At 37.8% G+C, this 13888-nt stretch overlaps 1 protein-coding gene across 1 annotated transcript in view; it reads right to left on the bottom strand.

Moving 5' to 3' along the window:
- Nucleotides 1-320: 320 nt before the first annotated feature.
- ADAM7 (ADAM metallopeptidase domain 7) overlaps nt 321-13888 on the bottom strand; it is an 81136-nt gene continuing 67568 nt past the window's right edge. Inside the window, exons 18-24 of the mRNA XM_006884914.1 lie at nt 11549-11629; nt 10134-10200; nt 9078-9183; nt 8709-8808; nt 1565-1630; nt 565-621; nt 321-383 (exon numbers count right to left, since the gene is read on the bottom strand). Of these exons, the coding sequence (XP_006884976.1) occupies nt 321-383; nt 565-621; nt 1565-1630; nt 8709-8808; nt 9078-9183; nt 10134-10200; nt 11549-11629 (540 nt within the window). The remainder of the gene's footprint in view (nt 384-564; nt 622-1564; nt 1631-8708; nt 8809-9077; nt 9184-10133; nt 10201-11548; nt 11630-13888) is intronic.

Here is a 13888-nt window from a genome sequence, read left to right as displayed (position 1 = left end):
GGGTGGAGGGACAGCGCAGGAGAGGAGGGCCCTCTATGAGATGGATTGATTCTGTGACTGGGATAATTGGGATGGGAGTGTCGGAGACAGTGCAATTGGCACAGGACAGAGCGGAGTTTTGGGCTGTTGTACATAGGGTCGCTATGAGTCGCAAGCGACTCGACGGCACATAACAACAACAACAACAACAACACAACTGTTGTATCTTAAAAAAAATACTTAGAGACGATCCATAACTGTGTGTATATTTGCCATCAAAAGACTGGGGGAAAGTTTGCTTTTATTATAATTTCTATAATACATCAGGACTGACTGTTATATTAGTGTATTCCATCACTGAGCACGTTGAAATCTCTTGGGCTAAACATGCTCTGCAGAATTATCTGTTAAGAATTATACATATATAAGTAAAGACAATTTTAGCTATCATCTTATTTTGATGAGGAAAGAGAAGGTCCTCAATGAGTTAAAAAAATATATATTGGATATTGGTATTTGAGGAGTGGAAGAAGGCACTAAATGTCATGAAATCCTCAAAATATGCTATCTCCCACAGAAACCTACCCATTTGGTTCTTGGATTGGTATCTGCAATTCCTCTTGAATCTTTACCTGCAGGTTTCTATAATACATAAATTGTTTTATCACACACACATATACATACATACCCATCACCTCTTCTGAGCTGCTATGGGATCAAGTGAGCTAATAATTCATTATTATTAACTATTTTGCTCTGAATAAGCTTGTTACCAATCCTTCCACAATATGTTTGCTAAAAGTGTTTGAACATGCTTGGAAGCATCAGATCTTTATTCAAGTGCTATCTTCATTGGAATCCCAACAAAATTGATTATGAATATGGACTGTAGGGTTAAATGGGAAATGAGAAGATATGATTATTGAGCTCCACTCTTTTCGCCACATTTTCTCCAATCTTGGGCCTACTCAAATCACACTCGTGCAGTCAAGAACAAAGAAAATGTAATGGGAATTGCCAATTTTAAAAAAATGTAGTTAACACCACTGTGCTATCAGACTCTGTGCTGATGTATTCTATTCTGTGACTTTGGAATTTAGTTGACCCCCTAAAGGTGCTATGATTTTTATATTCTGTCACTAATCAGTTGGTATATGAATTTGTTTCTCTATTACAAACACTGATCTCAGTAAATTGAGAGCTCTCATGGGAAGCAACAGGGTGATCAAGGTCTCTTTGGAAGCCATCTTTTTTTCTTACTCTTGAGAAGAGAACCTGGACTAGAACGCAGGTCTGAGACACCGACTTTAGGGAGGCTGTTGCTAAATAACTCAGTAATCAAGATGAAGGATGTCCATGCATTCTTTCAAAAAATCAGCATTAATGCACATGAATTTAAAATGAACAATACCAAAAAACAGGTCCAGACCCTCGCTCCTCTCATCCTAATCTTAGCCTGTTTCAGTGTGCTTCAGATCAGAGAACTGTATTGTGTTACTGGATTTCTTCATGGAGCCAACACACACTTTAATGGTACTGGACAAAGAGCACTGTAGAGCAAATAGAAAGGGCACATGGATCATACCAGTGTGATGTAGTGGGGACTTGAAAAGCCAGATGCAAGGCTTTCAATGGACTCTGCAGTTCTTTGCTAGAGAAAAGAGATACTGTTATTAACCTGTGGTTAGTATTCAAACATGTTTAAATATTGCACACACGTACAAGGTAAAATGTTCAGGTATCCCTGGAATATATTCCTTGGAAAAATATAAATACTGAAGCATGTGGAAATAATATTTCCCCTGAATTCTCTTTTGATATCTGTATTTATCTCAGAAACGACTGGCAAAGTAAGCTTATATATGATAACAGAAGCAGGCTCTTTATATATTGTGTGACATTAGTGCCCCAAGGCAAGTCTTTCCGTCTCAGTCTTTATAAAAAAAATAAAATTATTTTTATTCTTTCTCTTATCTCTTAGTCATTATTACACATTTTCACCCCATATCCCCACTCCTTTCCAAGCCCACTGTGCCATGTACTTCTAGTTGCAGATTGTTCTTGTAGAAATAATGCACAATCTTATATTTCTTTTGGACAGTTCTTCCCATTATTTGTTCTAATGCAGTTTTCATTATCTATCCACTCTTTCTCCAGTCCCTGTCCAACTAATGTTATGCAGAATTTATCCTTCTGTGATTGAGATATTTCACTTAGCATAATGTTCTCAAGCCTCCACCATGTGGTGTCATATTTTATTATTTCATTGTTTTTCAGTGCTGTGTAGTATTCCATCGTGTGGATATGCCATAATTTTTCTACCCACTCATTTGATAGGGTTGCTTCCATCTCTTTGCTATTGTGAATAAAGCATCAATAAACATGGGCATATATCCATCTGTTTGAGTTGTGGCTCTGGTACCTTTAGGGTATATTTCCAATAGTGGAATTGTTGGGTCAAACAATAATACTATTTCCAACTTTCTGAGAAAGTGCCAGACCACCTTCCATGGTGGTCTTTATTCACCAAAAGTCAGTAGAGGTTCCAGTCTCCCCATAACCTCCCCAGCATTTGTTGTTTACTGCCCTGTTGAATTTTGCTATGTTGCTGGGGTGAGATAGTTCATAGTTGTTTTGACTTGAACCACTCCGATAGCTAGGGATTTAAAATATTTCTTCATGTGTTTGTCATTTAAATGTCTTCTTTGCTGAAATGTCTATTCATATCCTGTGCCAATTTTGTGATTGTATTGTTGACCTTTTTCTTGTTGAGGTGCTGGAGTATTATAGAAATTTTATATATAAGTCCCTTACCAGATATTTTATTGCCAAAAATTTTTCACAGTCTGTGGAATATTTTTTCCCTCACCATGTTGGAGAAATTGTTTTATGTGCATAGAGATTTGATTCTTAGAAGATCGCATTCATTTTATTCTCTCCCAGTTCCATCAGGATTGGAGGAAGGAAGATTCATCAACAACCTGTGTTATGCAGACAACACAACCTTGCTTGCTGAAAATGAGGAGGGCCTGAAGTATTTGCTGCAGAGGATCAAAGACTTCAACCTTCAACATGGATTGAAGCTCAACATCAAGAAAACAAAGATTCTCACCACTGGAACAATTGAAAGCATTATGATACATGATAAAGAGACTGAGATTGTTAACAGCTTTAGTTTGCTTGGCTCCACAATCAACACTCTTGGTACCAGCAGCCAGGAAGTAAAGAGACAAATTGCATTGGCAAAGTCGGCTGTCAGGGACCTCTCCAGAGTACTGAAGAGCAAGGACATCAGTCTGGAAACTAAAGTGTGCCTGATCCAGGGCATAGTCTTTGCAACTGTTTGCTATGCATCAGAAAGCAGGACAATGACTAGGGATGATAGAAAGAAAATTGATGCCCTTGAACCATGGTGCTGAAAAAGAGTGTTAAATATACCATAGACTGCCAGGAAAACAAACAAGTTTGTCCTAGAGAGGGTGAGACCAGGCTGATCTCTGGAGGCAAGGATTCTGAGGCTTCATCTGACACACTTGGGGAATGTCGCAAAGAGGGACCAGTCCTTGGAGAGGGACATCAAGCTTGGAAGTGTGGAGGGATGGAGAAAGAGAAGAAGACCATCGATGAGATGGATTGACTCAGTGACTGGGGTAATTAGGCTAAGTATGTCAGACAGTAAAGTTGGCCCAGGATAAAGCAGGTTTCAGGGCTGTTGTACATAGGGTCGCTGTGAGTCACGAGCGACTCCACAGCAACAACACAGTTGTAGGTTTTTCATTATGCTTGGAAAACTGTTTATGCTGTGAATTAGAGCTTCTAGAGTTCTTCCTAATTTTTCACTGATGAATTTTATAGTCTCTTTGACAAAATGATGTTGACAAAATTGGATAACCGTCTGCAGAAAACTTAAGCAAGACCCACACCTTACTCAAGGTGGTTCAGGGACCTAGAGGTAAAACCCAAAGACTATAAAATTCATCAGTCTTAATTGCACTAAATGCTTTAATGCCTCAAATGCCACAATTAGCTAGAGTCCTTTGCACCTTACAGGTTTTTGAGGAAGTTTGAAACACCTATTCAAATGTAGATATGCTTGGTTGAGGATAATCTCATCCCAGCTACTTGCTGTTTTGTGCCCTCAAGTCAGAACTGACCCATAGTTGACCCTCGAGCTGGTTTTCAGAGGCAGGTAATGGCAGGGAGGAGATAGCTTTTACTTTTCCTACAGAGCAGCTGGTGAATTTCTCAAGTCGACTCTGAGTCATATATGTCACAGTAGAACTTTGCTCCATAAGATGACTTACATTTTGGAAGCAGATGATGGAAGTCTTTTGTCTGAAGTGTCTTCGGTGACCTTGAACCCTAACCTTATAATTAGAAACTGAATATATTAACTGAACCAGTCAGTGACTCAGCCTCACATTAGATATTAATACAACTGTAAAGTAAGATGCATTTGAAACAAAACTTTCAGAGATCTCCAAAAGCCACTGTTAATGAATCGAAATGTAGAGGATATCAAAACAGATGTTCTCTAAACCACATTTTTGCTGAGGCCTGGGCTTTTAGATAATACCCATCGAAAATGTTAAGCAAAAACCAGATACAACTTTATTAGTTATAACTTTCATGAAAAGTAATACAAAGACAATTGTATGGTCTAAAAATTGTATGGTCCAAAAATCTCCTATAGCCATCTATGTTTCTAGTTTTCCAAGTATTTGCACTATTCACCCACTCATGCATAGCTGTTGAGTCAGGAACTGACTCATGGCTGACTCTTACTTACATGGATTTTCAGAGGCTCTAAATCATGTATCAGGAGAGTGTCCATTTCCTCCCCTTGTAGCTATTGGAAGATTAGAACTACTGGTCTTCGGGGCAGAAGCACATCTCTTTACCCACTAGGTCACCAGAGCTCCCTATGAACTATTATTGTTGTTGTTATGTAACATCGAGACACCTGCAACTCAGAGAGACCTTATATACAACAGCTCTGAACCCTGCTCTGTCCTGAGCCAACCTCACTGTCTCCAATACACCTACCCCAATTACCCTAGACACTGAATCAATCCATCTCATAGAGGGCCTTCCTTTCCTGAGCTGTTCCTCCACACTCTCAAGCATGATGTCCGTCTCTAAGGACTGGTCCCTCCTTGCAAAATGCCCCAAAGTATGTCAGACATATTCAACATATATTTACTAAGTGTCTTTTCTAAATGCTAGAGATATATAATTTTGGAAAAAAAGAAAACCCATTACTGTTACTGCTCATTGTGTAGAGTTGATTCTGCCTCATGGCAATCTCATGTGTGAAAAGTTGATTAGCTCCATTGGAAGGAATTGTCAAGGTTGGGTGACCTTCTGTAAGAAGATTGCTAAGCCTGTCTTCTCAAAATAAGTTTGAACTACCAGTCTTTTGAGTAGTGGCCAATCATGTACACCACTTGGGGTTTCTATCAAAAGCCCTTAAGGAATCACATATGTAATATATTTGTTTCAGCTCTGTGTAAATCTCAAGCTGACTTATGTGATCATTGATCATGTGCTCAGGCCACCTTTACTTGACTCCTTGCTCTGAGTATGCACCTCCTTTACAAACAAATTTCAGTAAACAGAATTAAGAAAGAAACTGCAGTGGTATATAAAATAGAATAGATAATTAACACAAATTAAGTTCTAAAAAGATATCAAACTCTATGCGCAGCACATTTAAACATACTTTCATTTAAATCTTAAAACAAATATACAAGGTTGATATTAGTGTAATGTGGTTTCATTCCAGAAAATCTCAGTATAAGCTTGAATTATCCATAGCTTATTTTCTATTCATTTGAGTATACAAGAGTTTTGGTTTGATTTTTACCATCTAGGAGTCACCTTTGGCATAATAAAGAGTAACTCACAGCCATTGAGTCATGGGCCAATTTTGACTTGTGACTCTCCATCAGGGTATAAATCTTAATATGAGGAGACTGTCTTAACTTTTCCCATGGAGCCACTGGCAGGTTCAAGCCTCCTGCCTCCTAATTAGCAGCACACTACATTTTGCAATATGTCACCAAGATTCTTTATAATAAAGAATGAAACAGAAAAAGAAACCCCAAAACTGATTGCCATAGAGTCAGAACTAATTCCCCGCTGACCATCTAGAGGGTTCTCAAAGATTATAAATCACACAGGAAGTGATTATTCATATTTCTTCAGCATAATAAGGAATAGAAATGGATAAATTTTATAACACATCACTATAGACATCGAGAAAGATTCGTTGAGTATGCATCCCTAGTTAATCTAGTGGAGCTCAGTAGAGACCTATTGGCTATAAATAATTTATGATTACTTGAGAAAAGTAGAGAATAGGAAGAGATGTTTGCCATTATTGGACAGTAAAGAATAAAGGATTTCTGAGACATGTACAGTTGGGACATAGCCTTGAAAATCTATTAACTGTGTAATCAGAATTTCATTCACTATCCACTAAACCCAAAATCCTAATTGTATTATTATTATTATTATTATTATATTTGTTGTTGTTGTTGTTGTTATGTGTTGTTGAGTTGTCTGTGACGCATAGTGACCCTACTTACAACAGCTCTGAAGTGTGCCCTGTCCTGAGGCAGTCTCATTGACTCCGACACAACTACCCCCATCTCCCCAGTTACTGTATCAATCCATCTCATTCAGGCTCTTCCCCTCTGTGCTGTCTCTCCATCATTCCAAGTATGTGACGTCCTTCTCCAAGAACCAGTCCCTTCTGAGACAGAGTTTCAAAATCCTAGCCTCTTCAGTCCGATTATGGACAGGACTTTGAGTGGCTTTGGACAAGACTTCTCAGACCCCAACTAGCAACATCTCCCCAGGGAGGACCCTCAGTGCCAGAATTGGGGGACCACTCCCGCAGGTGGAAGTGGATTTGGCCGAGGTCAGAACCACAACGTTCAGGACTTCCATTCATACCATCGCTAACGGCCCTGCACCACTGGAGGACTTGACAGTCAGTGTAGTGGGTGGCTGGGTGCAGACTTCCAAAGGCAAGGCTGTGGGTGTGCAGACTCAAGTTTTTAAATCTTTCTTTCTCCAAACCTTCAGCACAATTTAAAAAAAAAGTCACTGGTTCAAACAACAGGAAAAAAAAATCCTCGGCTCCAAGGAAAAACTTGGTTTCACCCTCTCAAAGACAGTCTTAATTTGTTTTCTCAGCAGTCCACGCTATGTATGTTCAAGATGCTTCTCCAGCACTACAACTCAAAGGCATCGATTCATTGTCCATGGTCTGGATCAAGTAAACTTTAGTCTCTAGACTGACATCGTTGCTTCTCCATACTCTGAAGAGGTCCATTTGGTTTCCTGATTGCAGATGCCAAGGATGTTGATTGTGGAGCCAAAAAACCTGTAGTTGTTAGCAACTTCAATCTCTTTTCCATCTATTGTGGTGTTGCCAATTGGTCCAGTGGTAAGAGTCTTTGTTTTCTTGATATTGAGCTTCAATCCGTACTGAAGTCTGAAGTCCCTGACCTTCTGTAATTGGATTTTATTTTATATTTTTAGTATCTTTATAAACAGAGGGAGCTCTAGTTGCCTACTGGTAAGAAATTGTGCTGTGATCCTAAAGACATACAACTTGAATCCATCAGCTGCTCCATGGAGGGATGATAGACAGTCTCTTACTGTAGGATTAACTAAAACTCATGGAAGGCTATGGTTTGGTTCCAATTCAACAGAACAAACGAGTTTCTTTAGGTCAGAGCTTAAGCTGGCATGTCTTTTCTAATACAAACATTTTTAGCACTATAAATTTTCCTTTATATACTGCTTTAGCTATACTCAACAATTTTGTTGTGTTATTTCATGTCACTAAAAGTATTTTCAGGTTTCCTTTTTGTATATGTGTTTAAACCTGTGGATTAATTTGAATTGGTTATCTAATTCATAATTAGATATTTTTCACAATATCTCATTGTTATTGATTTACAATATTGTTGTTGTGTACCATTGAGTCAGAACATAGTTGATCTTTCAGTAGGTTTTCAGAGGCAGCAAATCACGTGGAAAGAGATTGTTCATATCTCTCCCATGGAAAAGCTGGTGAATTTGAACTATGTATCTTTAGGTTGATAGCACAATTCCTTACCACTAAGCCACTAGGAGAGTAGTGAGGCTATTCCTTGAAAAGGGATATCACACTTGGGAAAGTGGAGGGTTGCTGAAAAAAAGGAAGATATCCAACCAGATAAACTGACTCAGTGACTGCTACAATGTCAGAGGTAATGAAGTTTCCCAGGATAGGACAAGATTTAGATCTGTTGTTCTTAGTGTTGCTATGAGTTGTACTCAGCTTGATAGCACCTAACAACAAGGCAGCAGAGTTCCCTATTGATTTCTAATATATGTCTTCAGTAGGCAAAGAAGACACTTTCTACAGAATTTTAATTCTTTCACGTTGACTTGCTTATCTAATGCAGTCTATGTTCATAAACATTCCAATAAAGAATAAAAATCCTATTTCATTATTGTCAATGTCTCCTTGTGCATTAAGAGAAACTGCTTTATGTTTCACACTTGACTCCTGTTCTCCTTTCCTTATATTTTAATTAAAAACTTCATTTCTGAGGAACTATGCTGAATTATTATCCATCATTCACTTCAGTTGGTTTAGTGTTAATTCCACATTAAATACATACACAACACCTTTTTATTGATTAGTATGGAAGATGAAAATGTCTTACTTGCAGGGGATGGATATCTGATAAGACTGTGTCATTCCTCATCTGTGGATCATCACCAAAGTATGCTTTATTCTCTACTCCCAGTGTGTCTCTAGATGAACTGTCAGGAAGGAAATGAAATGTTGATATTTAAGGATATTTTGATGATGGGGAAAATCAGGGATTAATGTTAAATAACCAAAAGGTATTTTAAAATACCGATGCTCGGGTTAAAATCTAAAACAATCAAATCACAGTATCTGAGGATGAAAGCTAGCATGAGTATGTTTGAAAAGCTAGCATGATTGTAGGTACAGAAAAGTTCACGAACCACTTGGATGACATGCTTGTCAGTAATGCTTCTCTAGTACATAGAAAATGGATACTTACCTTTGACTTTGCTTCAACCTAATACATTTTTTGTAACGTATTAATAATATGCCAATCCCAACTCCAACAACAACCAGCACAACCACTACAACCAGGATGACGACATCTGTAATATTTAGAAATAGGGGCTTCAGTTAGGGGCTTAGATCAGCATAGTAGAATGTTAACATGATCCATTTTTAACCCAAGTGTTCTAATCTTGTTTCTTTTTTTCTTCAAGGACTTTCATCTTCTATCCCCAGTTAAAGTCAAAATACTACATAAATTACTATGTGTTCCATGGGAAAAAGATGGGCAACCTATTCCCATACAATTTCCAGCCTCCTGAAAATCTCCTGGAAAATCAGCTATGATTTGGTTCAAACTTGATAGCAATGTATTTGAGTTTGTTTTTTTCTTTTTTTTAAAGCAACTAATACTCTACCTACTGTTCTAGTACGATTGTTCAAAAAACACTCTTGCCTTTGTGTCAGAGTCAATTCATAGCCGAGCCTCCATATGGTTTTCCAAGGCTGTAAATCACACAAGAGAAGACTGTCCATCTTTCTCTTACTGATCCCCTAGTGAACTTGAACCCTGACAAACACGTGGCCTTTAGGTTGACAGTGCAACTCCATACAGACTAGGCCACCAGAGAGGAGTCACCATCAGTGGGGAAGGCTTTGGTTGTCACTTACCAACTGAATACAGAAAAGGCCTTGTTGTACTGTGAGTTCTTAGAATTATTAATTAAAATTTAGCCAGAAGAGGGTACATGCTCTGCCGGGAAAAGGAGGGACAATCTCCTCCTGTACCAGTCAGATCTGATTTGACAGTACACTCACGCAAAAATAATAAAATTTAAAAAAAATAAATTAAAAAAAGAGGGTACAGTAATTCTAAAAATGATACGTAATAAATGCTAATTTTGACATTATAATACACAAAGAACTTCTTTAACTATGAAAGTAAGTACAGTAATAATGATTTAACAGATTCAAAAAGTAAGATATCTCTGGCAAAGTTTCTCTCTCACAGACACGCATACATACACATAAAATATTCTAAGATGCTCACTTGTAATATTTAAAGTTTCTTCCCAGTCTTGCTCTTCACACAGGCATTCAACTTCTTGGCTATCCACCTGGAAGAGCAATCAATCATACAATGTTATCAGATAACTGGCATTAAGTTGCATTTTTCATCTCACCTTTATGCTAGTTCTACAGCAAACACACACTTATATGTATATACAAGCGTTTAACTGATGATTGACCCAACTGAATAAAAAAAAAATCAATGTTGCATAAAGCTAAGCAAGCAAATTACAAGCAATAACCACCTTTGTAGAAGTCCTTTACAGAAGTTAATGATCTAAGAAAATCAAAGATCAATTAACAACTTGATATGACTTATCCAGAAAGCATTGATATTATTAAACAAATGACTTCTGCTGAAGTTAAACACATCACAGGCAAAGGACAGATTTCAAAGATTATAATCAAACCAGGATAATAGTGTGAGAAAATTTTGGTGACATACAATTTAGTTCATTGAAGAACAGTTTTGTGTTTTTTTTAGCTGCATAAAAGCTAAGTGTGCAGACTCTGAGGCTGTACTTTATGAATTTAAATATTAGCCTCAGTCACAAATTGCATAACAGTTTGGACTAAGTAGAAGATAGAGAAACAGCAAAGGAGAGAAAGACCCTCAACCAGGTAAACGCAAACTTGATTGGATAAATGGGCATGGGGGGGTTGAAGACTGTGAGCATGGCACATAACAGGACACTGTCTGTTGTTAATAGGGTTGCTATGAGCTGGACTCGACTAGAATGCACCTAACAACAACAACAACAACAGTGTGCCTTTGTTTTGCCATCTGTTAAAATGGAAATAGAAATAATGCTCACCTTTTAAGGTTGTTCGAATGTATTTAAAATTTTAATACATAGACATAGCACCTGAAAGGGTGGCTAATACACACACAACTTCCTATACGTTACAGATTAATTAGGTTTAGAAAATATATTCTTCATACAGTGTAACTGCTAATATTGAACAAAGTCAGTTAAGTAACGAAACATACCATTTTTGTCATTTTTCTCAAGAGTTTTTGACTACGATTGCCATTGCTGTTATTTATCTATAAATAATTATGACAGAACCAATGTTTAAGCTAAATCTTCATAAGTAAATACATAAATGCTTGAGTTTCTAGATAACTGGTATAACTTTATAACAAACTTATATTTACAAAGCTGACAATCTTTACGTGTAATATATGAGTTGGCTATTTTTATCAGTCTTAATGATGACATAAAGAAAAAGAATGGACCTCTAGGGTATATTTTATTTAAAAGTATGTATATGAATATCTACATACATGTGTATACAAGTTTATGTAGATTTACGTACACAGGCCTAAGAATACAGTCATATGTAAATAAGTCATTGATATGACATTGCTTTTAAAAAGCTATTAAGTCTTACAGCGTTTTCATTGCAGTGCAAGGAGCAACTTGTTGAATTGTAGACATTTTTGATGCTGGCACATTCACCACTGTTGCACACCTAAAAATGGAATAACCAGTATGAGTTAGAATGGCTTGGTTTAACAATTTACATGCCTTTTCTTACAATTTACATGTTTTTAAAATCTTTTTCTAAAGTAAAATTACTCATGGATAGTCTTCCAGGAAAGGAGCTCTGGTGGCCTAGAGGCAAGAAGCTGCACTGCAATCCTGAAAGGCACAAGATTCGAATCCACCTGCACTCCTCAGAAAAAAGGTGGACAATCTTCTTTCATGTGATTAACCGCCTTTGAAAACCCACCAGAAGGTCATCTATGGGCCGATCTGACTCAATTATACACAACAACAATCTTCCATGAAAGGAAAAGAAGCTTTAAACATGAGTGATGTATATTTAATAAAAAAAAGAACAAAAGAACCAATGCACATTCTAATAAGTAAAATATAGACGTTTGTATAGCTGTATATATTGTTATAAGCCATTGAGTCACTTGTGACTCATAGCGACCCCATGTACAACAGCCCTACACCCTGCTCTATCCTGTGCAAATTGTATTGTCTCTGACACTATTGTCTACCCCCATAACCCCAGTCACTAAATCAATCCATCTCATTGAGAGTCTACCTCTGCTGCACTGTCCCTCCACCCTTCCAAACATGATGTCCCTCGCCAAGGACTTGTTGCAACATGTCCAAAGTAGGTCACTTGAAGCTTCAAAATCCTTATCTCCAAGGAGCATCCTGGTTTCACCGTCTCCAGGCTGACCCTGTTTGTTCTCCTAGCAGTCCATAGTATATTGAACACTCTTCTCCAGCACCACATCTCAAAGGCATCAATTCTCCTGTCATCACTAGTTATTGGCCTGCTCTCTGATGCATACCAAGTAATTGCAAAGACTATGGCCTAGATCAAGCACACTTTAGTCTCCAGACTGACATCGGTGCTCTTCAGTACGTTGGAGAGGTCTCTGACAACAAACTTCCCCAATGCAATTCATCTTTTAATTTCCTGGCTGATGGTACCAAGAGTGTTGACTGTAGAGCCAAGCAAACTGAAGCTGTTAACAATCTCAATCTCTTCACCATCTATCATGATGCTGCCAGTTGGCCCAGTGGTAAGAATCTTTGTTTTCTTGGTGTTGAGCTTCAATCCACATTGAAGGCTACAATCCTTGACTTTCTGCAGAAAGTGCTTCAGGTCCTCCTCCGTTTCAGCCAGCAGGGTTGTGTCATCCACATAATACAGATTACTGAAGAGTCTTCCTCCAGTCCTGATGCCACATTTCTCCTAATAGAGCCCAGCCTCCTAGGTAATCTGTCTGCATATAGATTGAAAAGGTGTGGAGATGTGGAGATAGGACACATCCCTGGCATACACTCTTCCCAATTTGGAACCATTCAGTATTTTCTTGCTATTATGATGACTGCCTCCTGGTCCAAGTATAAGTTTGCATAAGCATGATCAAGCGTTCTGGGATTCCCATTCTTCTCAGAGTTAGCCACAGTTTGTTGTGGTCCACACAATCAAATGTTATAAACTTTTTAAAATGTGTAGTTCCTAATAATGGTTAATTGATGGCACAATGTTATTCATTAAGTAGAAGTTGGTATTGTTAACCTGCCTACTGCTGCAGTCCAGAAAAAGTCTGATAATCTGCTTCCAGAAGATCCCAGCGAATAACTACAGAGCAACATTACTGTATGTATGGTTTATGATGAGTCAACATTTGATGTAGTCATAAATTATTTTAACCAAAGGCAATGGATTTATGCCCTTAATACTTCTTTGAATGATAATCTCTCAAAAATAGTACAAATATGGAATCTACCATGAGAAAATGAGAACTGAGGCACAAAAAGAGATTTGTACACCAATGTTCATAGCTGCATTACTCACCATGGCAAGAACATGGAAGCAATGCAAATGTCCAACCACAAATGAATGAATTGAGAAATTATTATACAGTTACACAATGGAGTACTATGCAGACACAGGAGCAATGATTTTGTAAATTATTACCTAATTTGGGAGGCACTAGAGAACGTTATGCTGAGTAAACTAACTCAGTCCCACAAGGACAAAGACAAATATTATATAAAACCATTATTGTAGAATAAGTATAAGAATCCCAGGGGGGTTGGTGAGGGTGGAAGCAGAGAGATGAGGATGTGCAGGGGAAGGGGGGTATTAGTTATGGAGGTGTACAATTTGACGGGGCGCTGAGGGAAATTGGAACAATGTGTTTTCGAAAACAATGTATACAAATTTTGTAAATAAACTAGTATAGCAATTAAAAAA

Source organism: Elephantulus edwardii, unplaced genomic scaffold, assembly GCF_000299155.1.
Source record: "Elephantulus edwardii isolate Elephantulus edwardi_28Jun2011 unplaced genomic scaffold, EleEdw1.0 scaffold00038, whole genome shotgun sequence".
Taxonomy (NCBI): Eukaryota; Metazoa; Chordata; class Mammalia; order Macroscelidea; family Macroscelididae; genus Elephantulus; species Elephantulus edwardii.
This window is presented reverse-complemented; position numbering and strand designations above follow the sequence as displayed.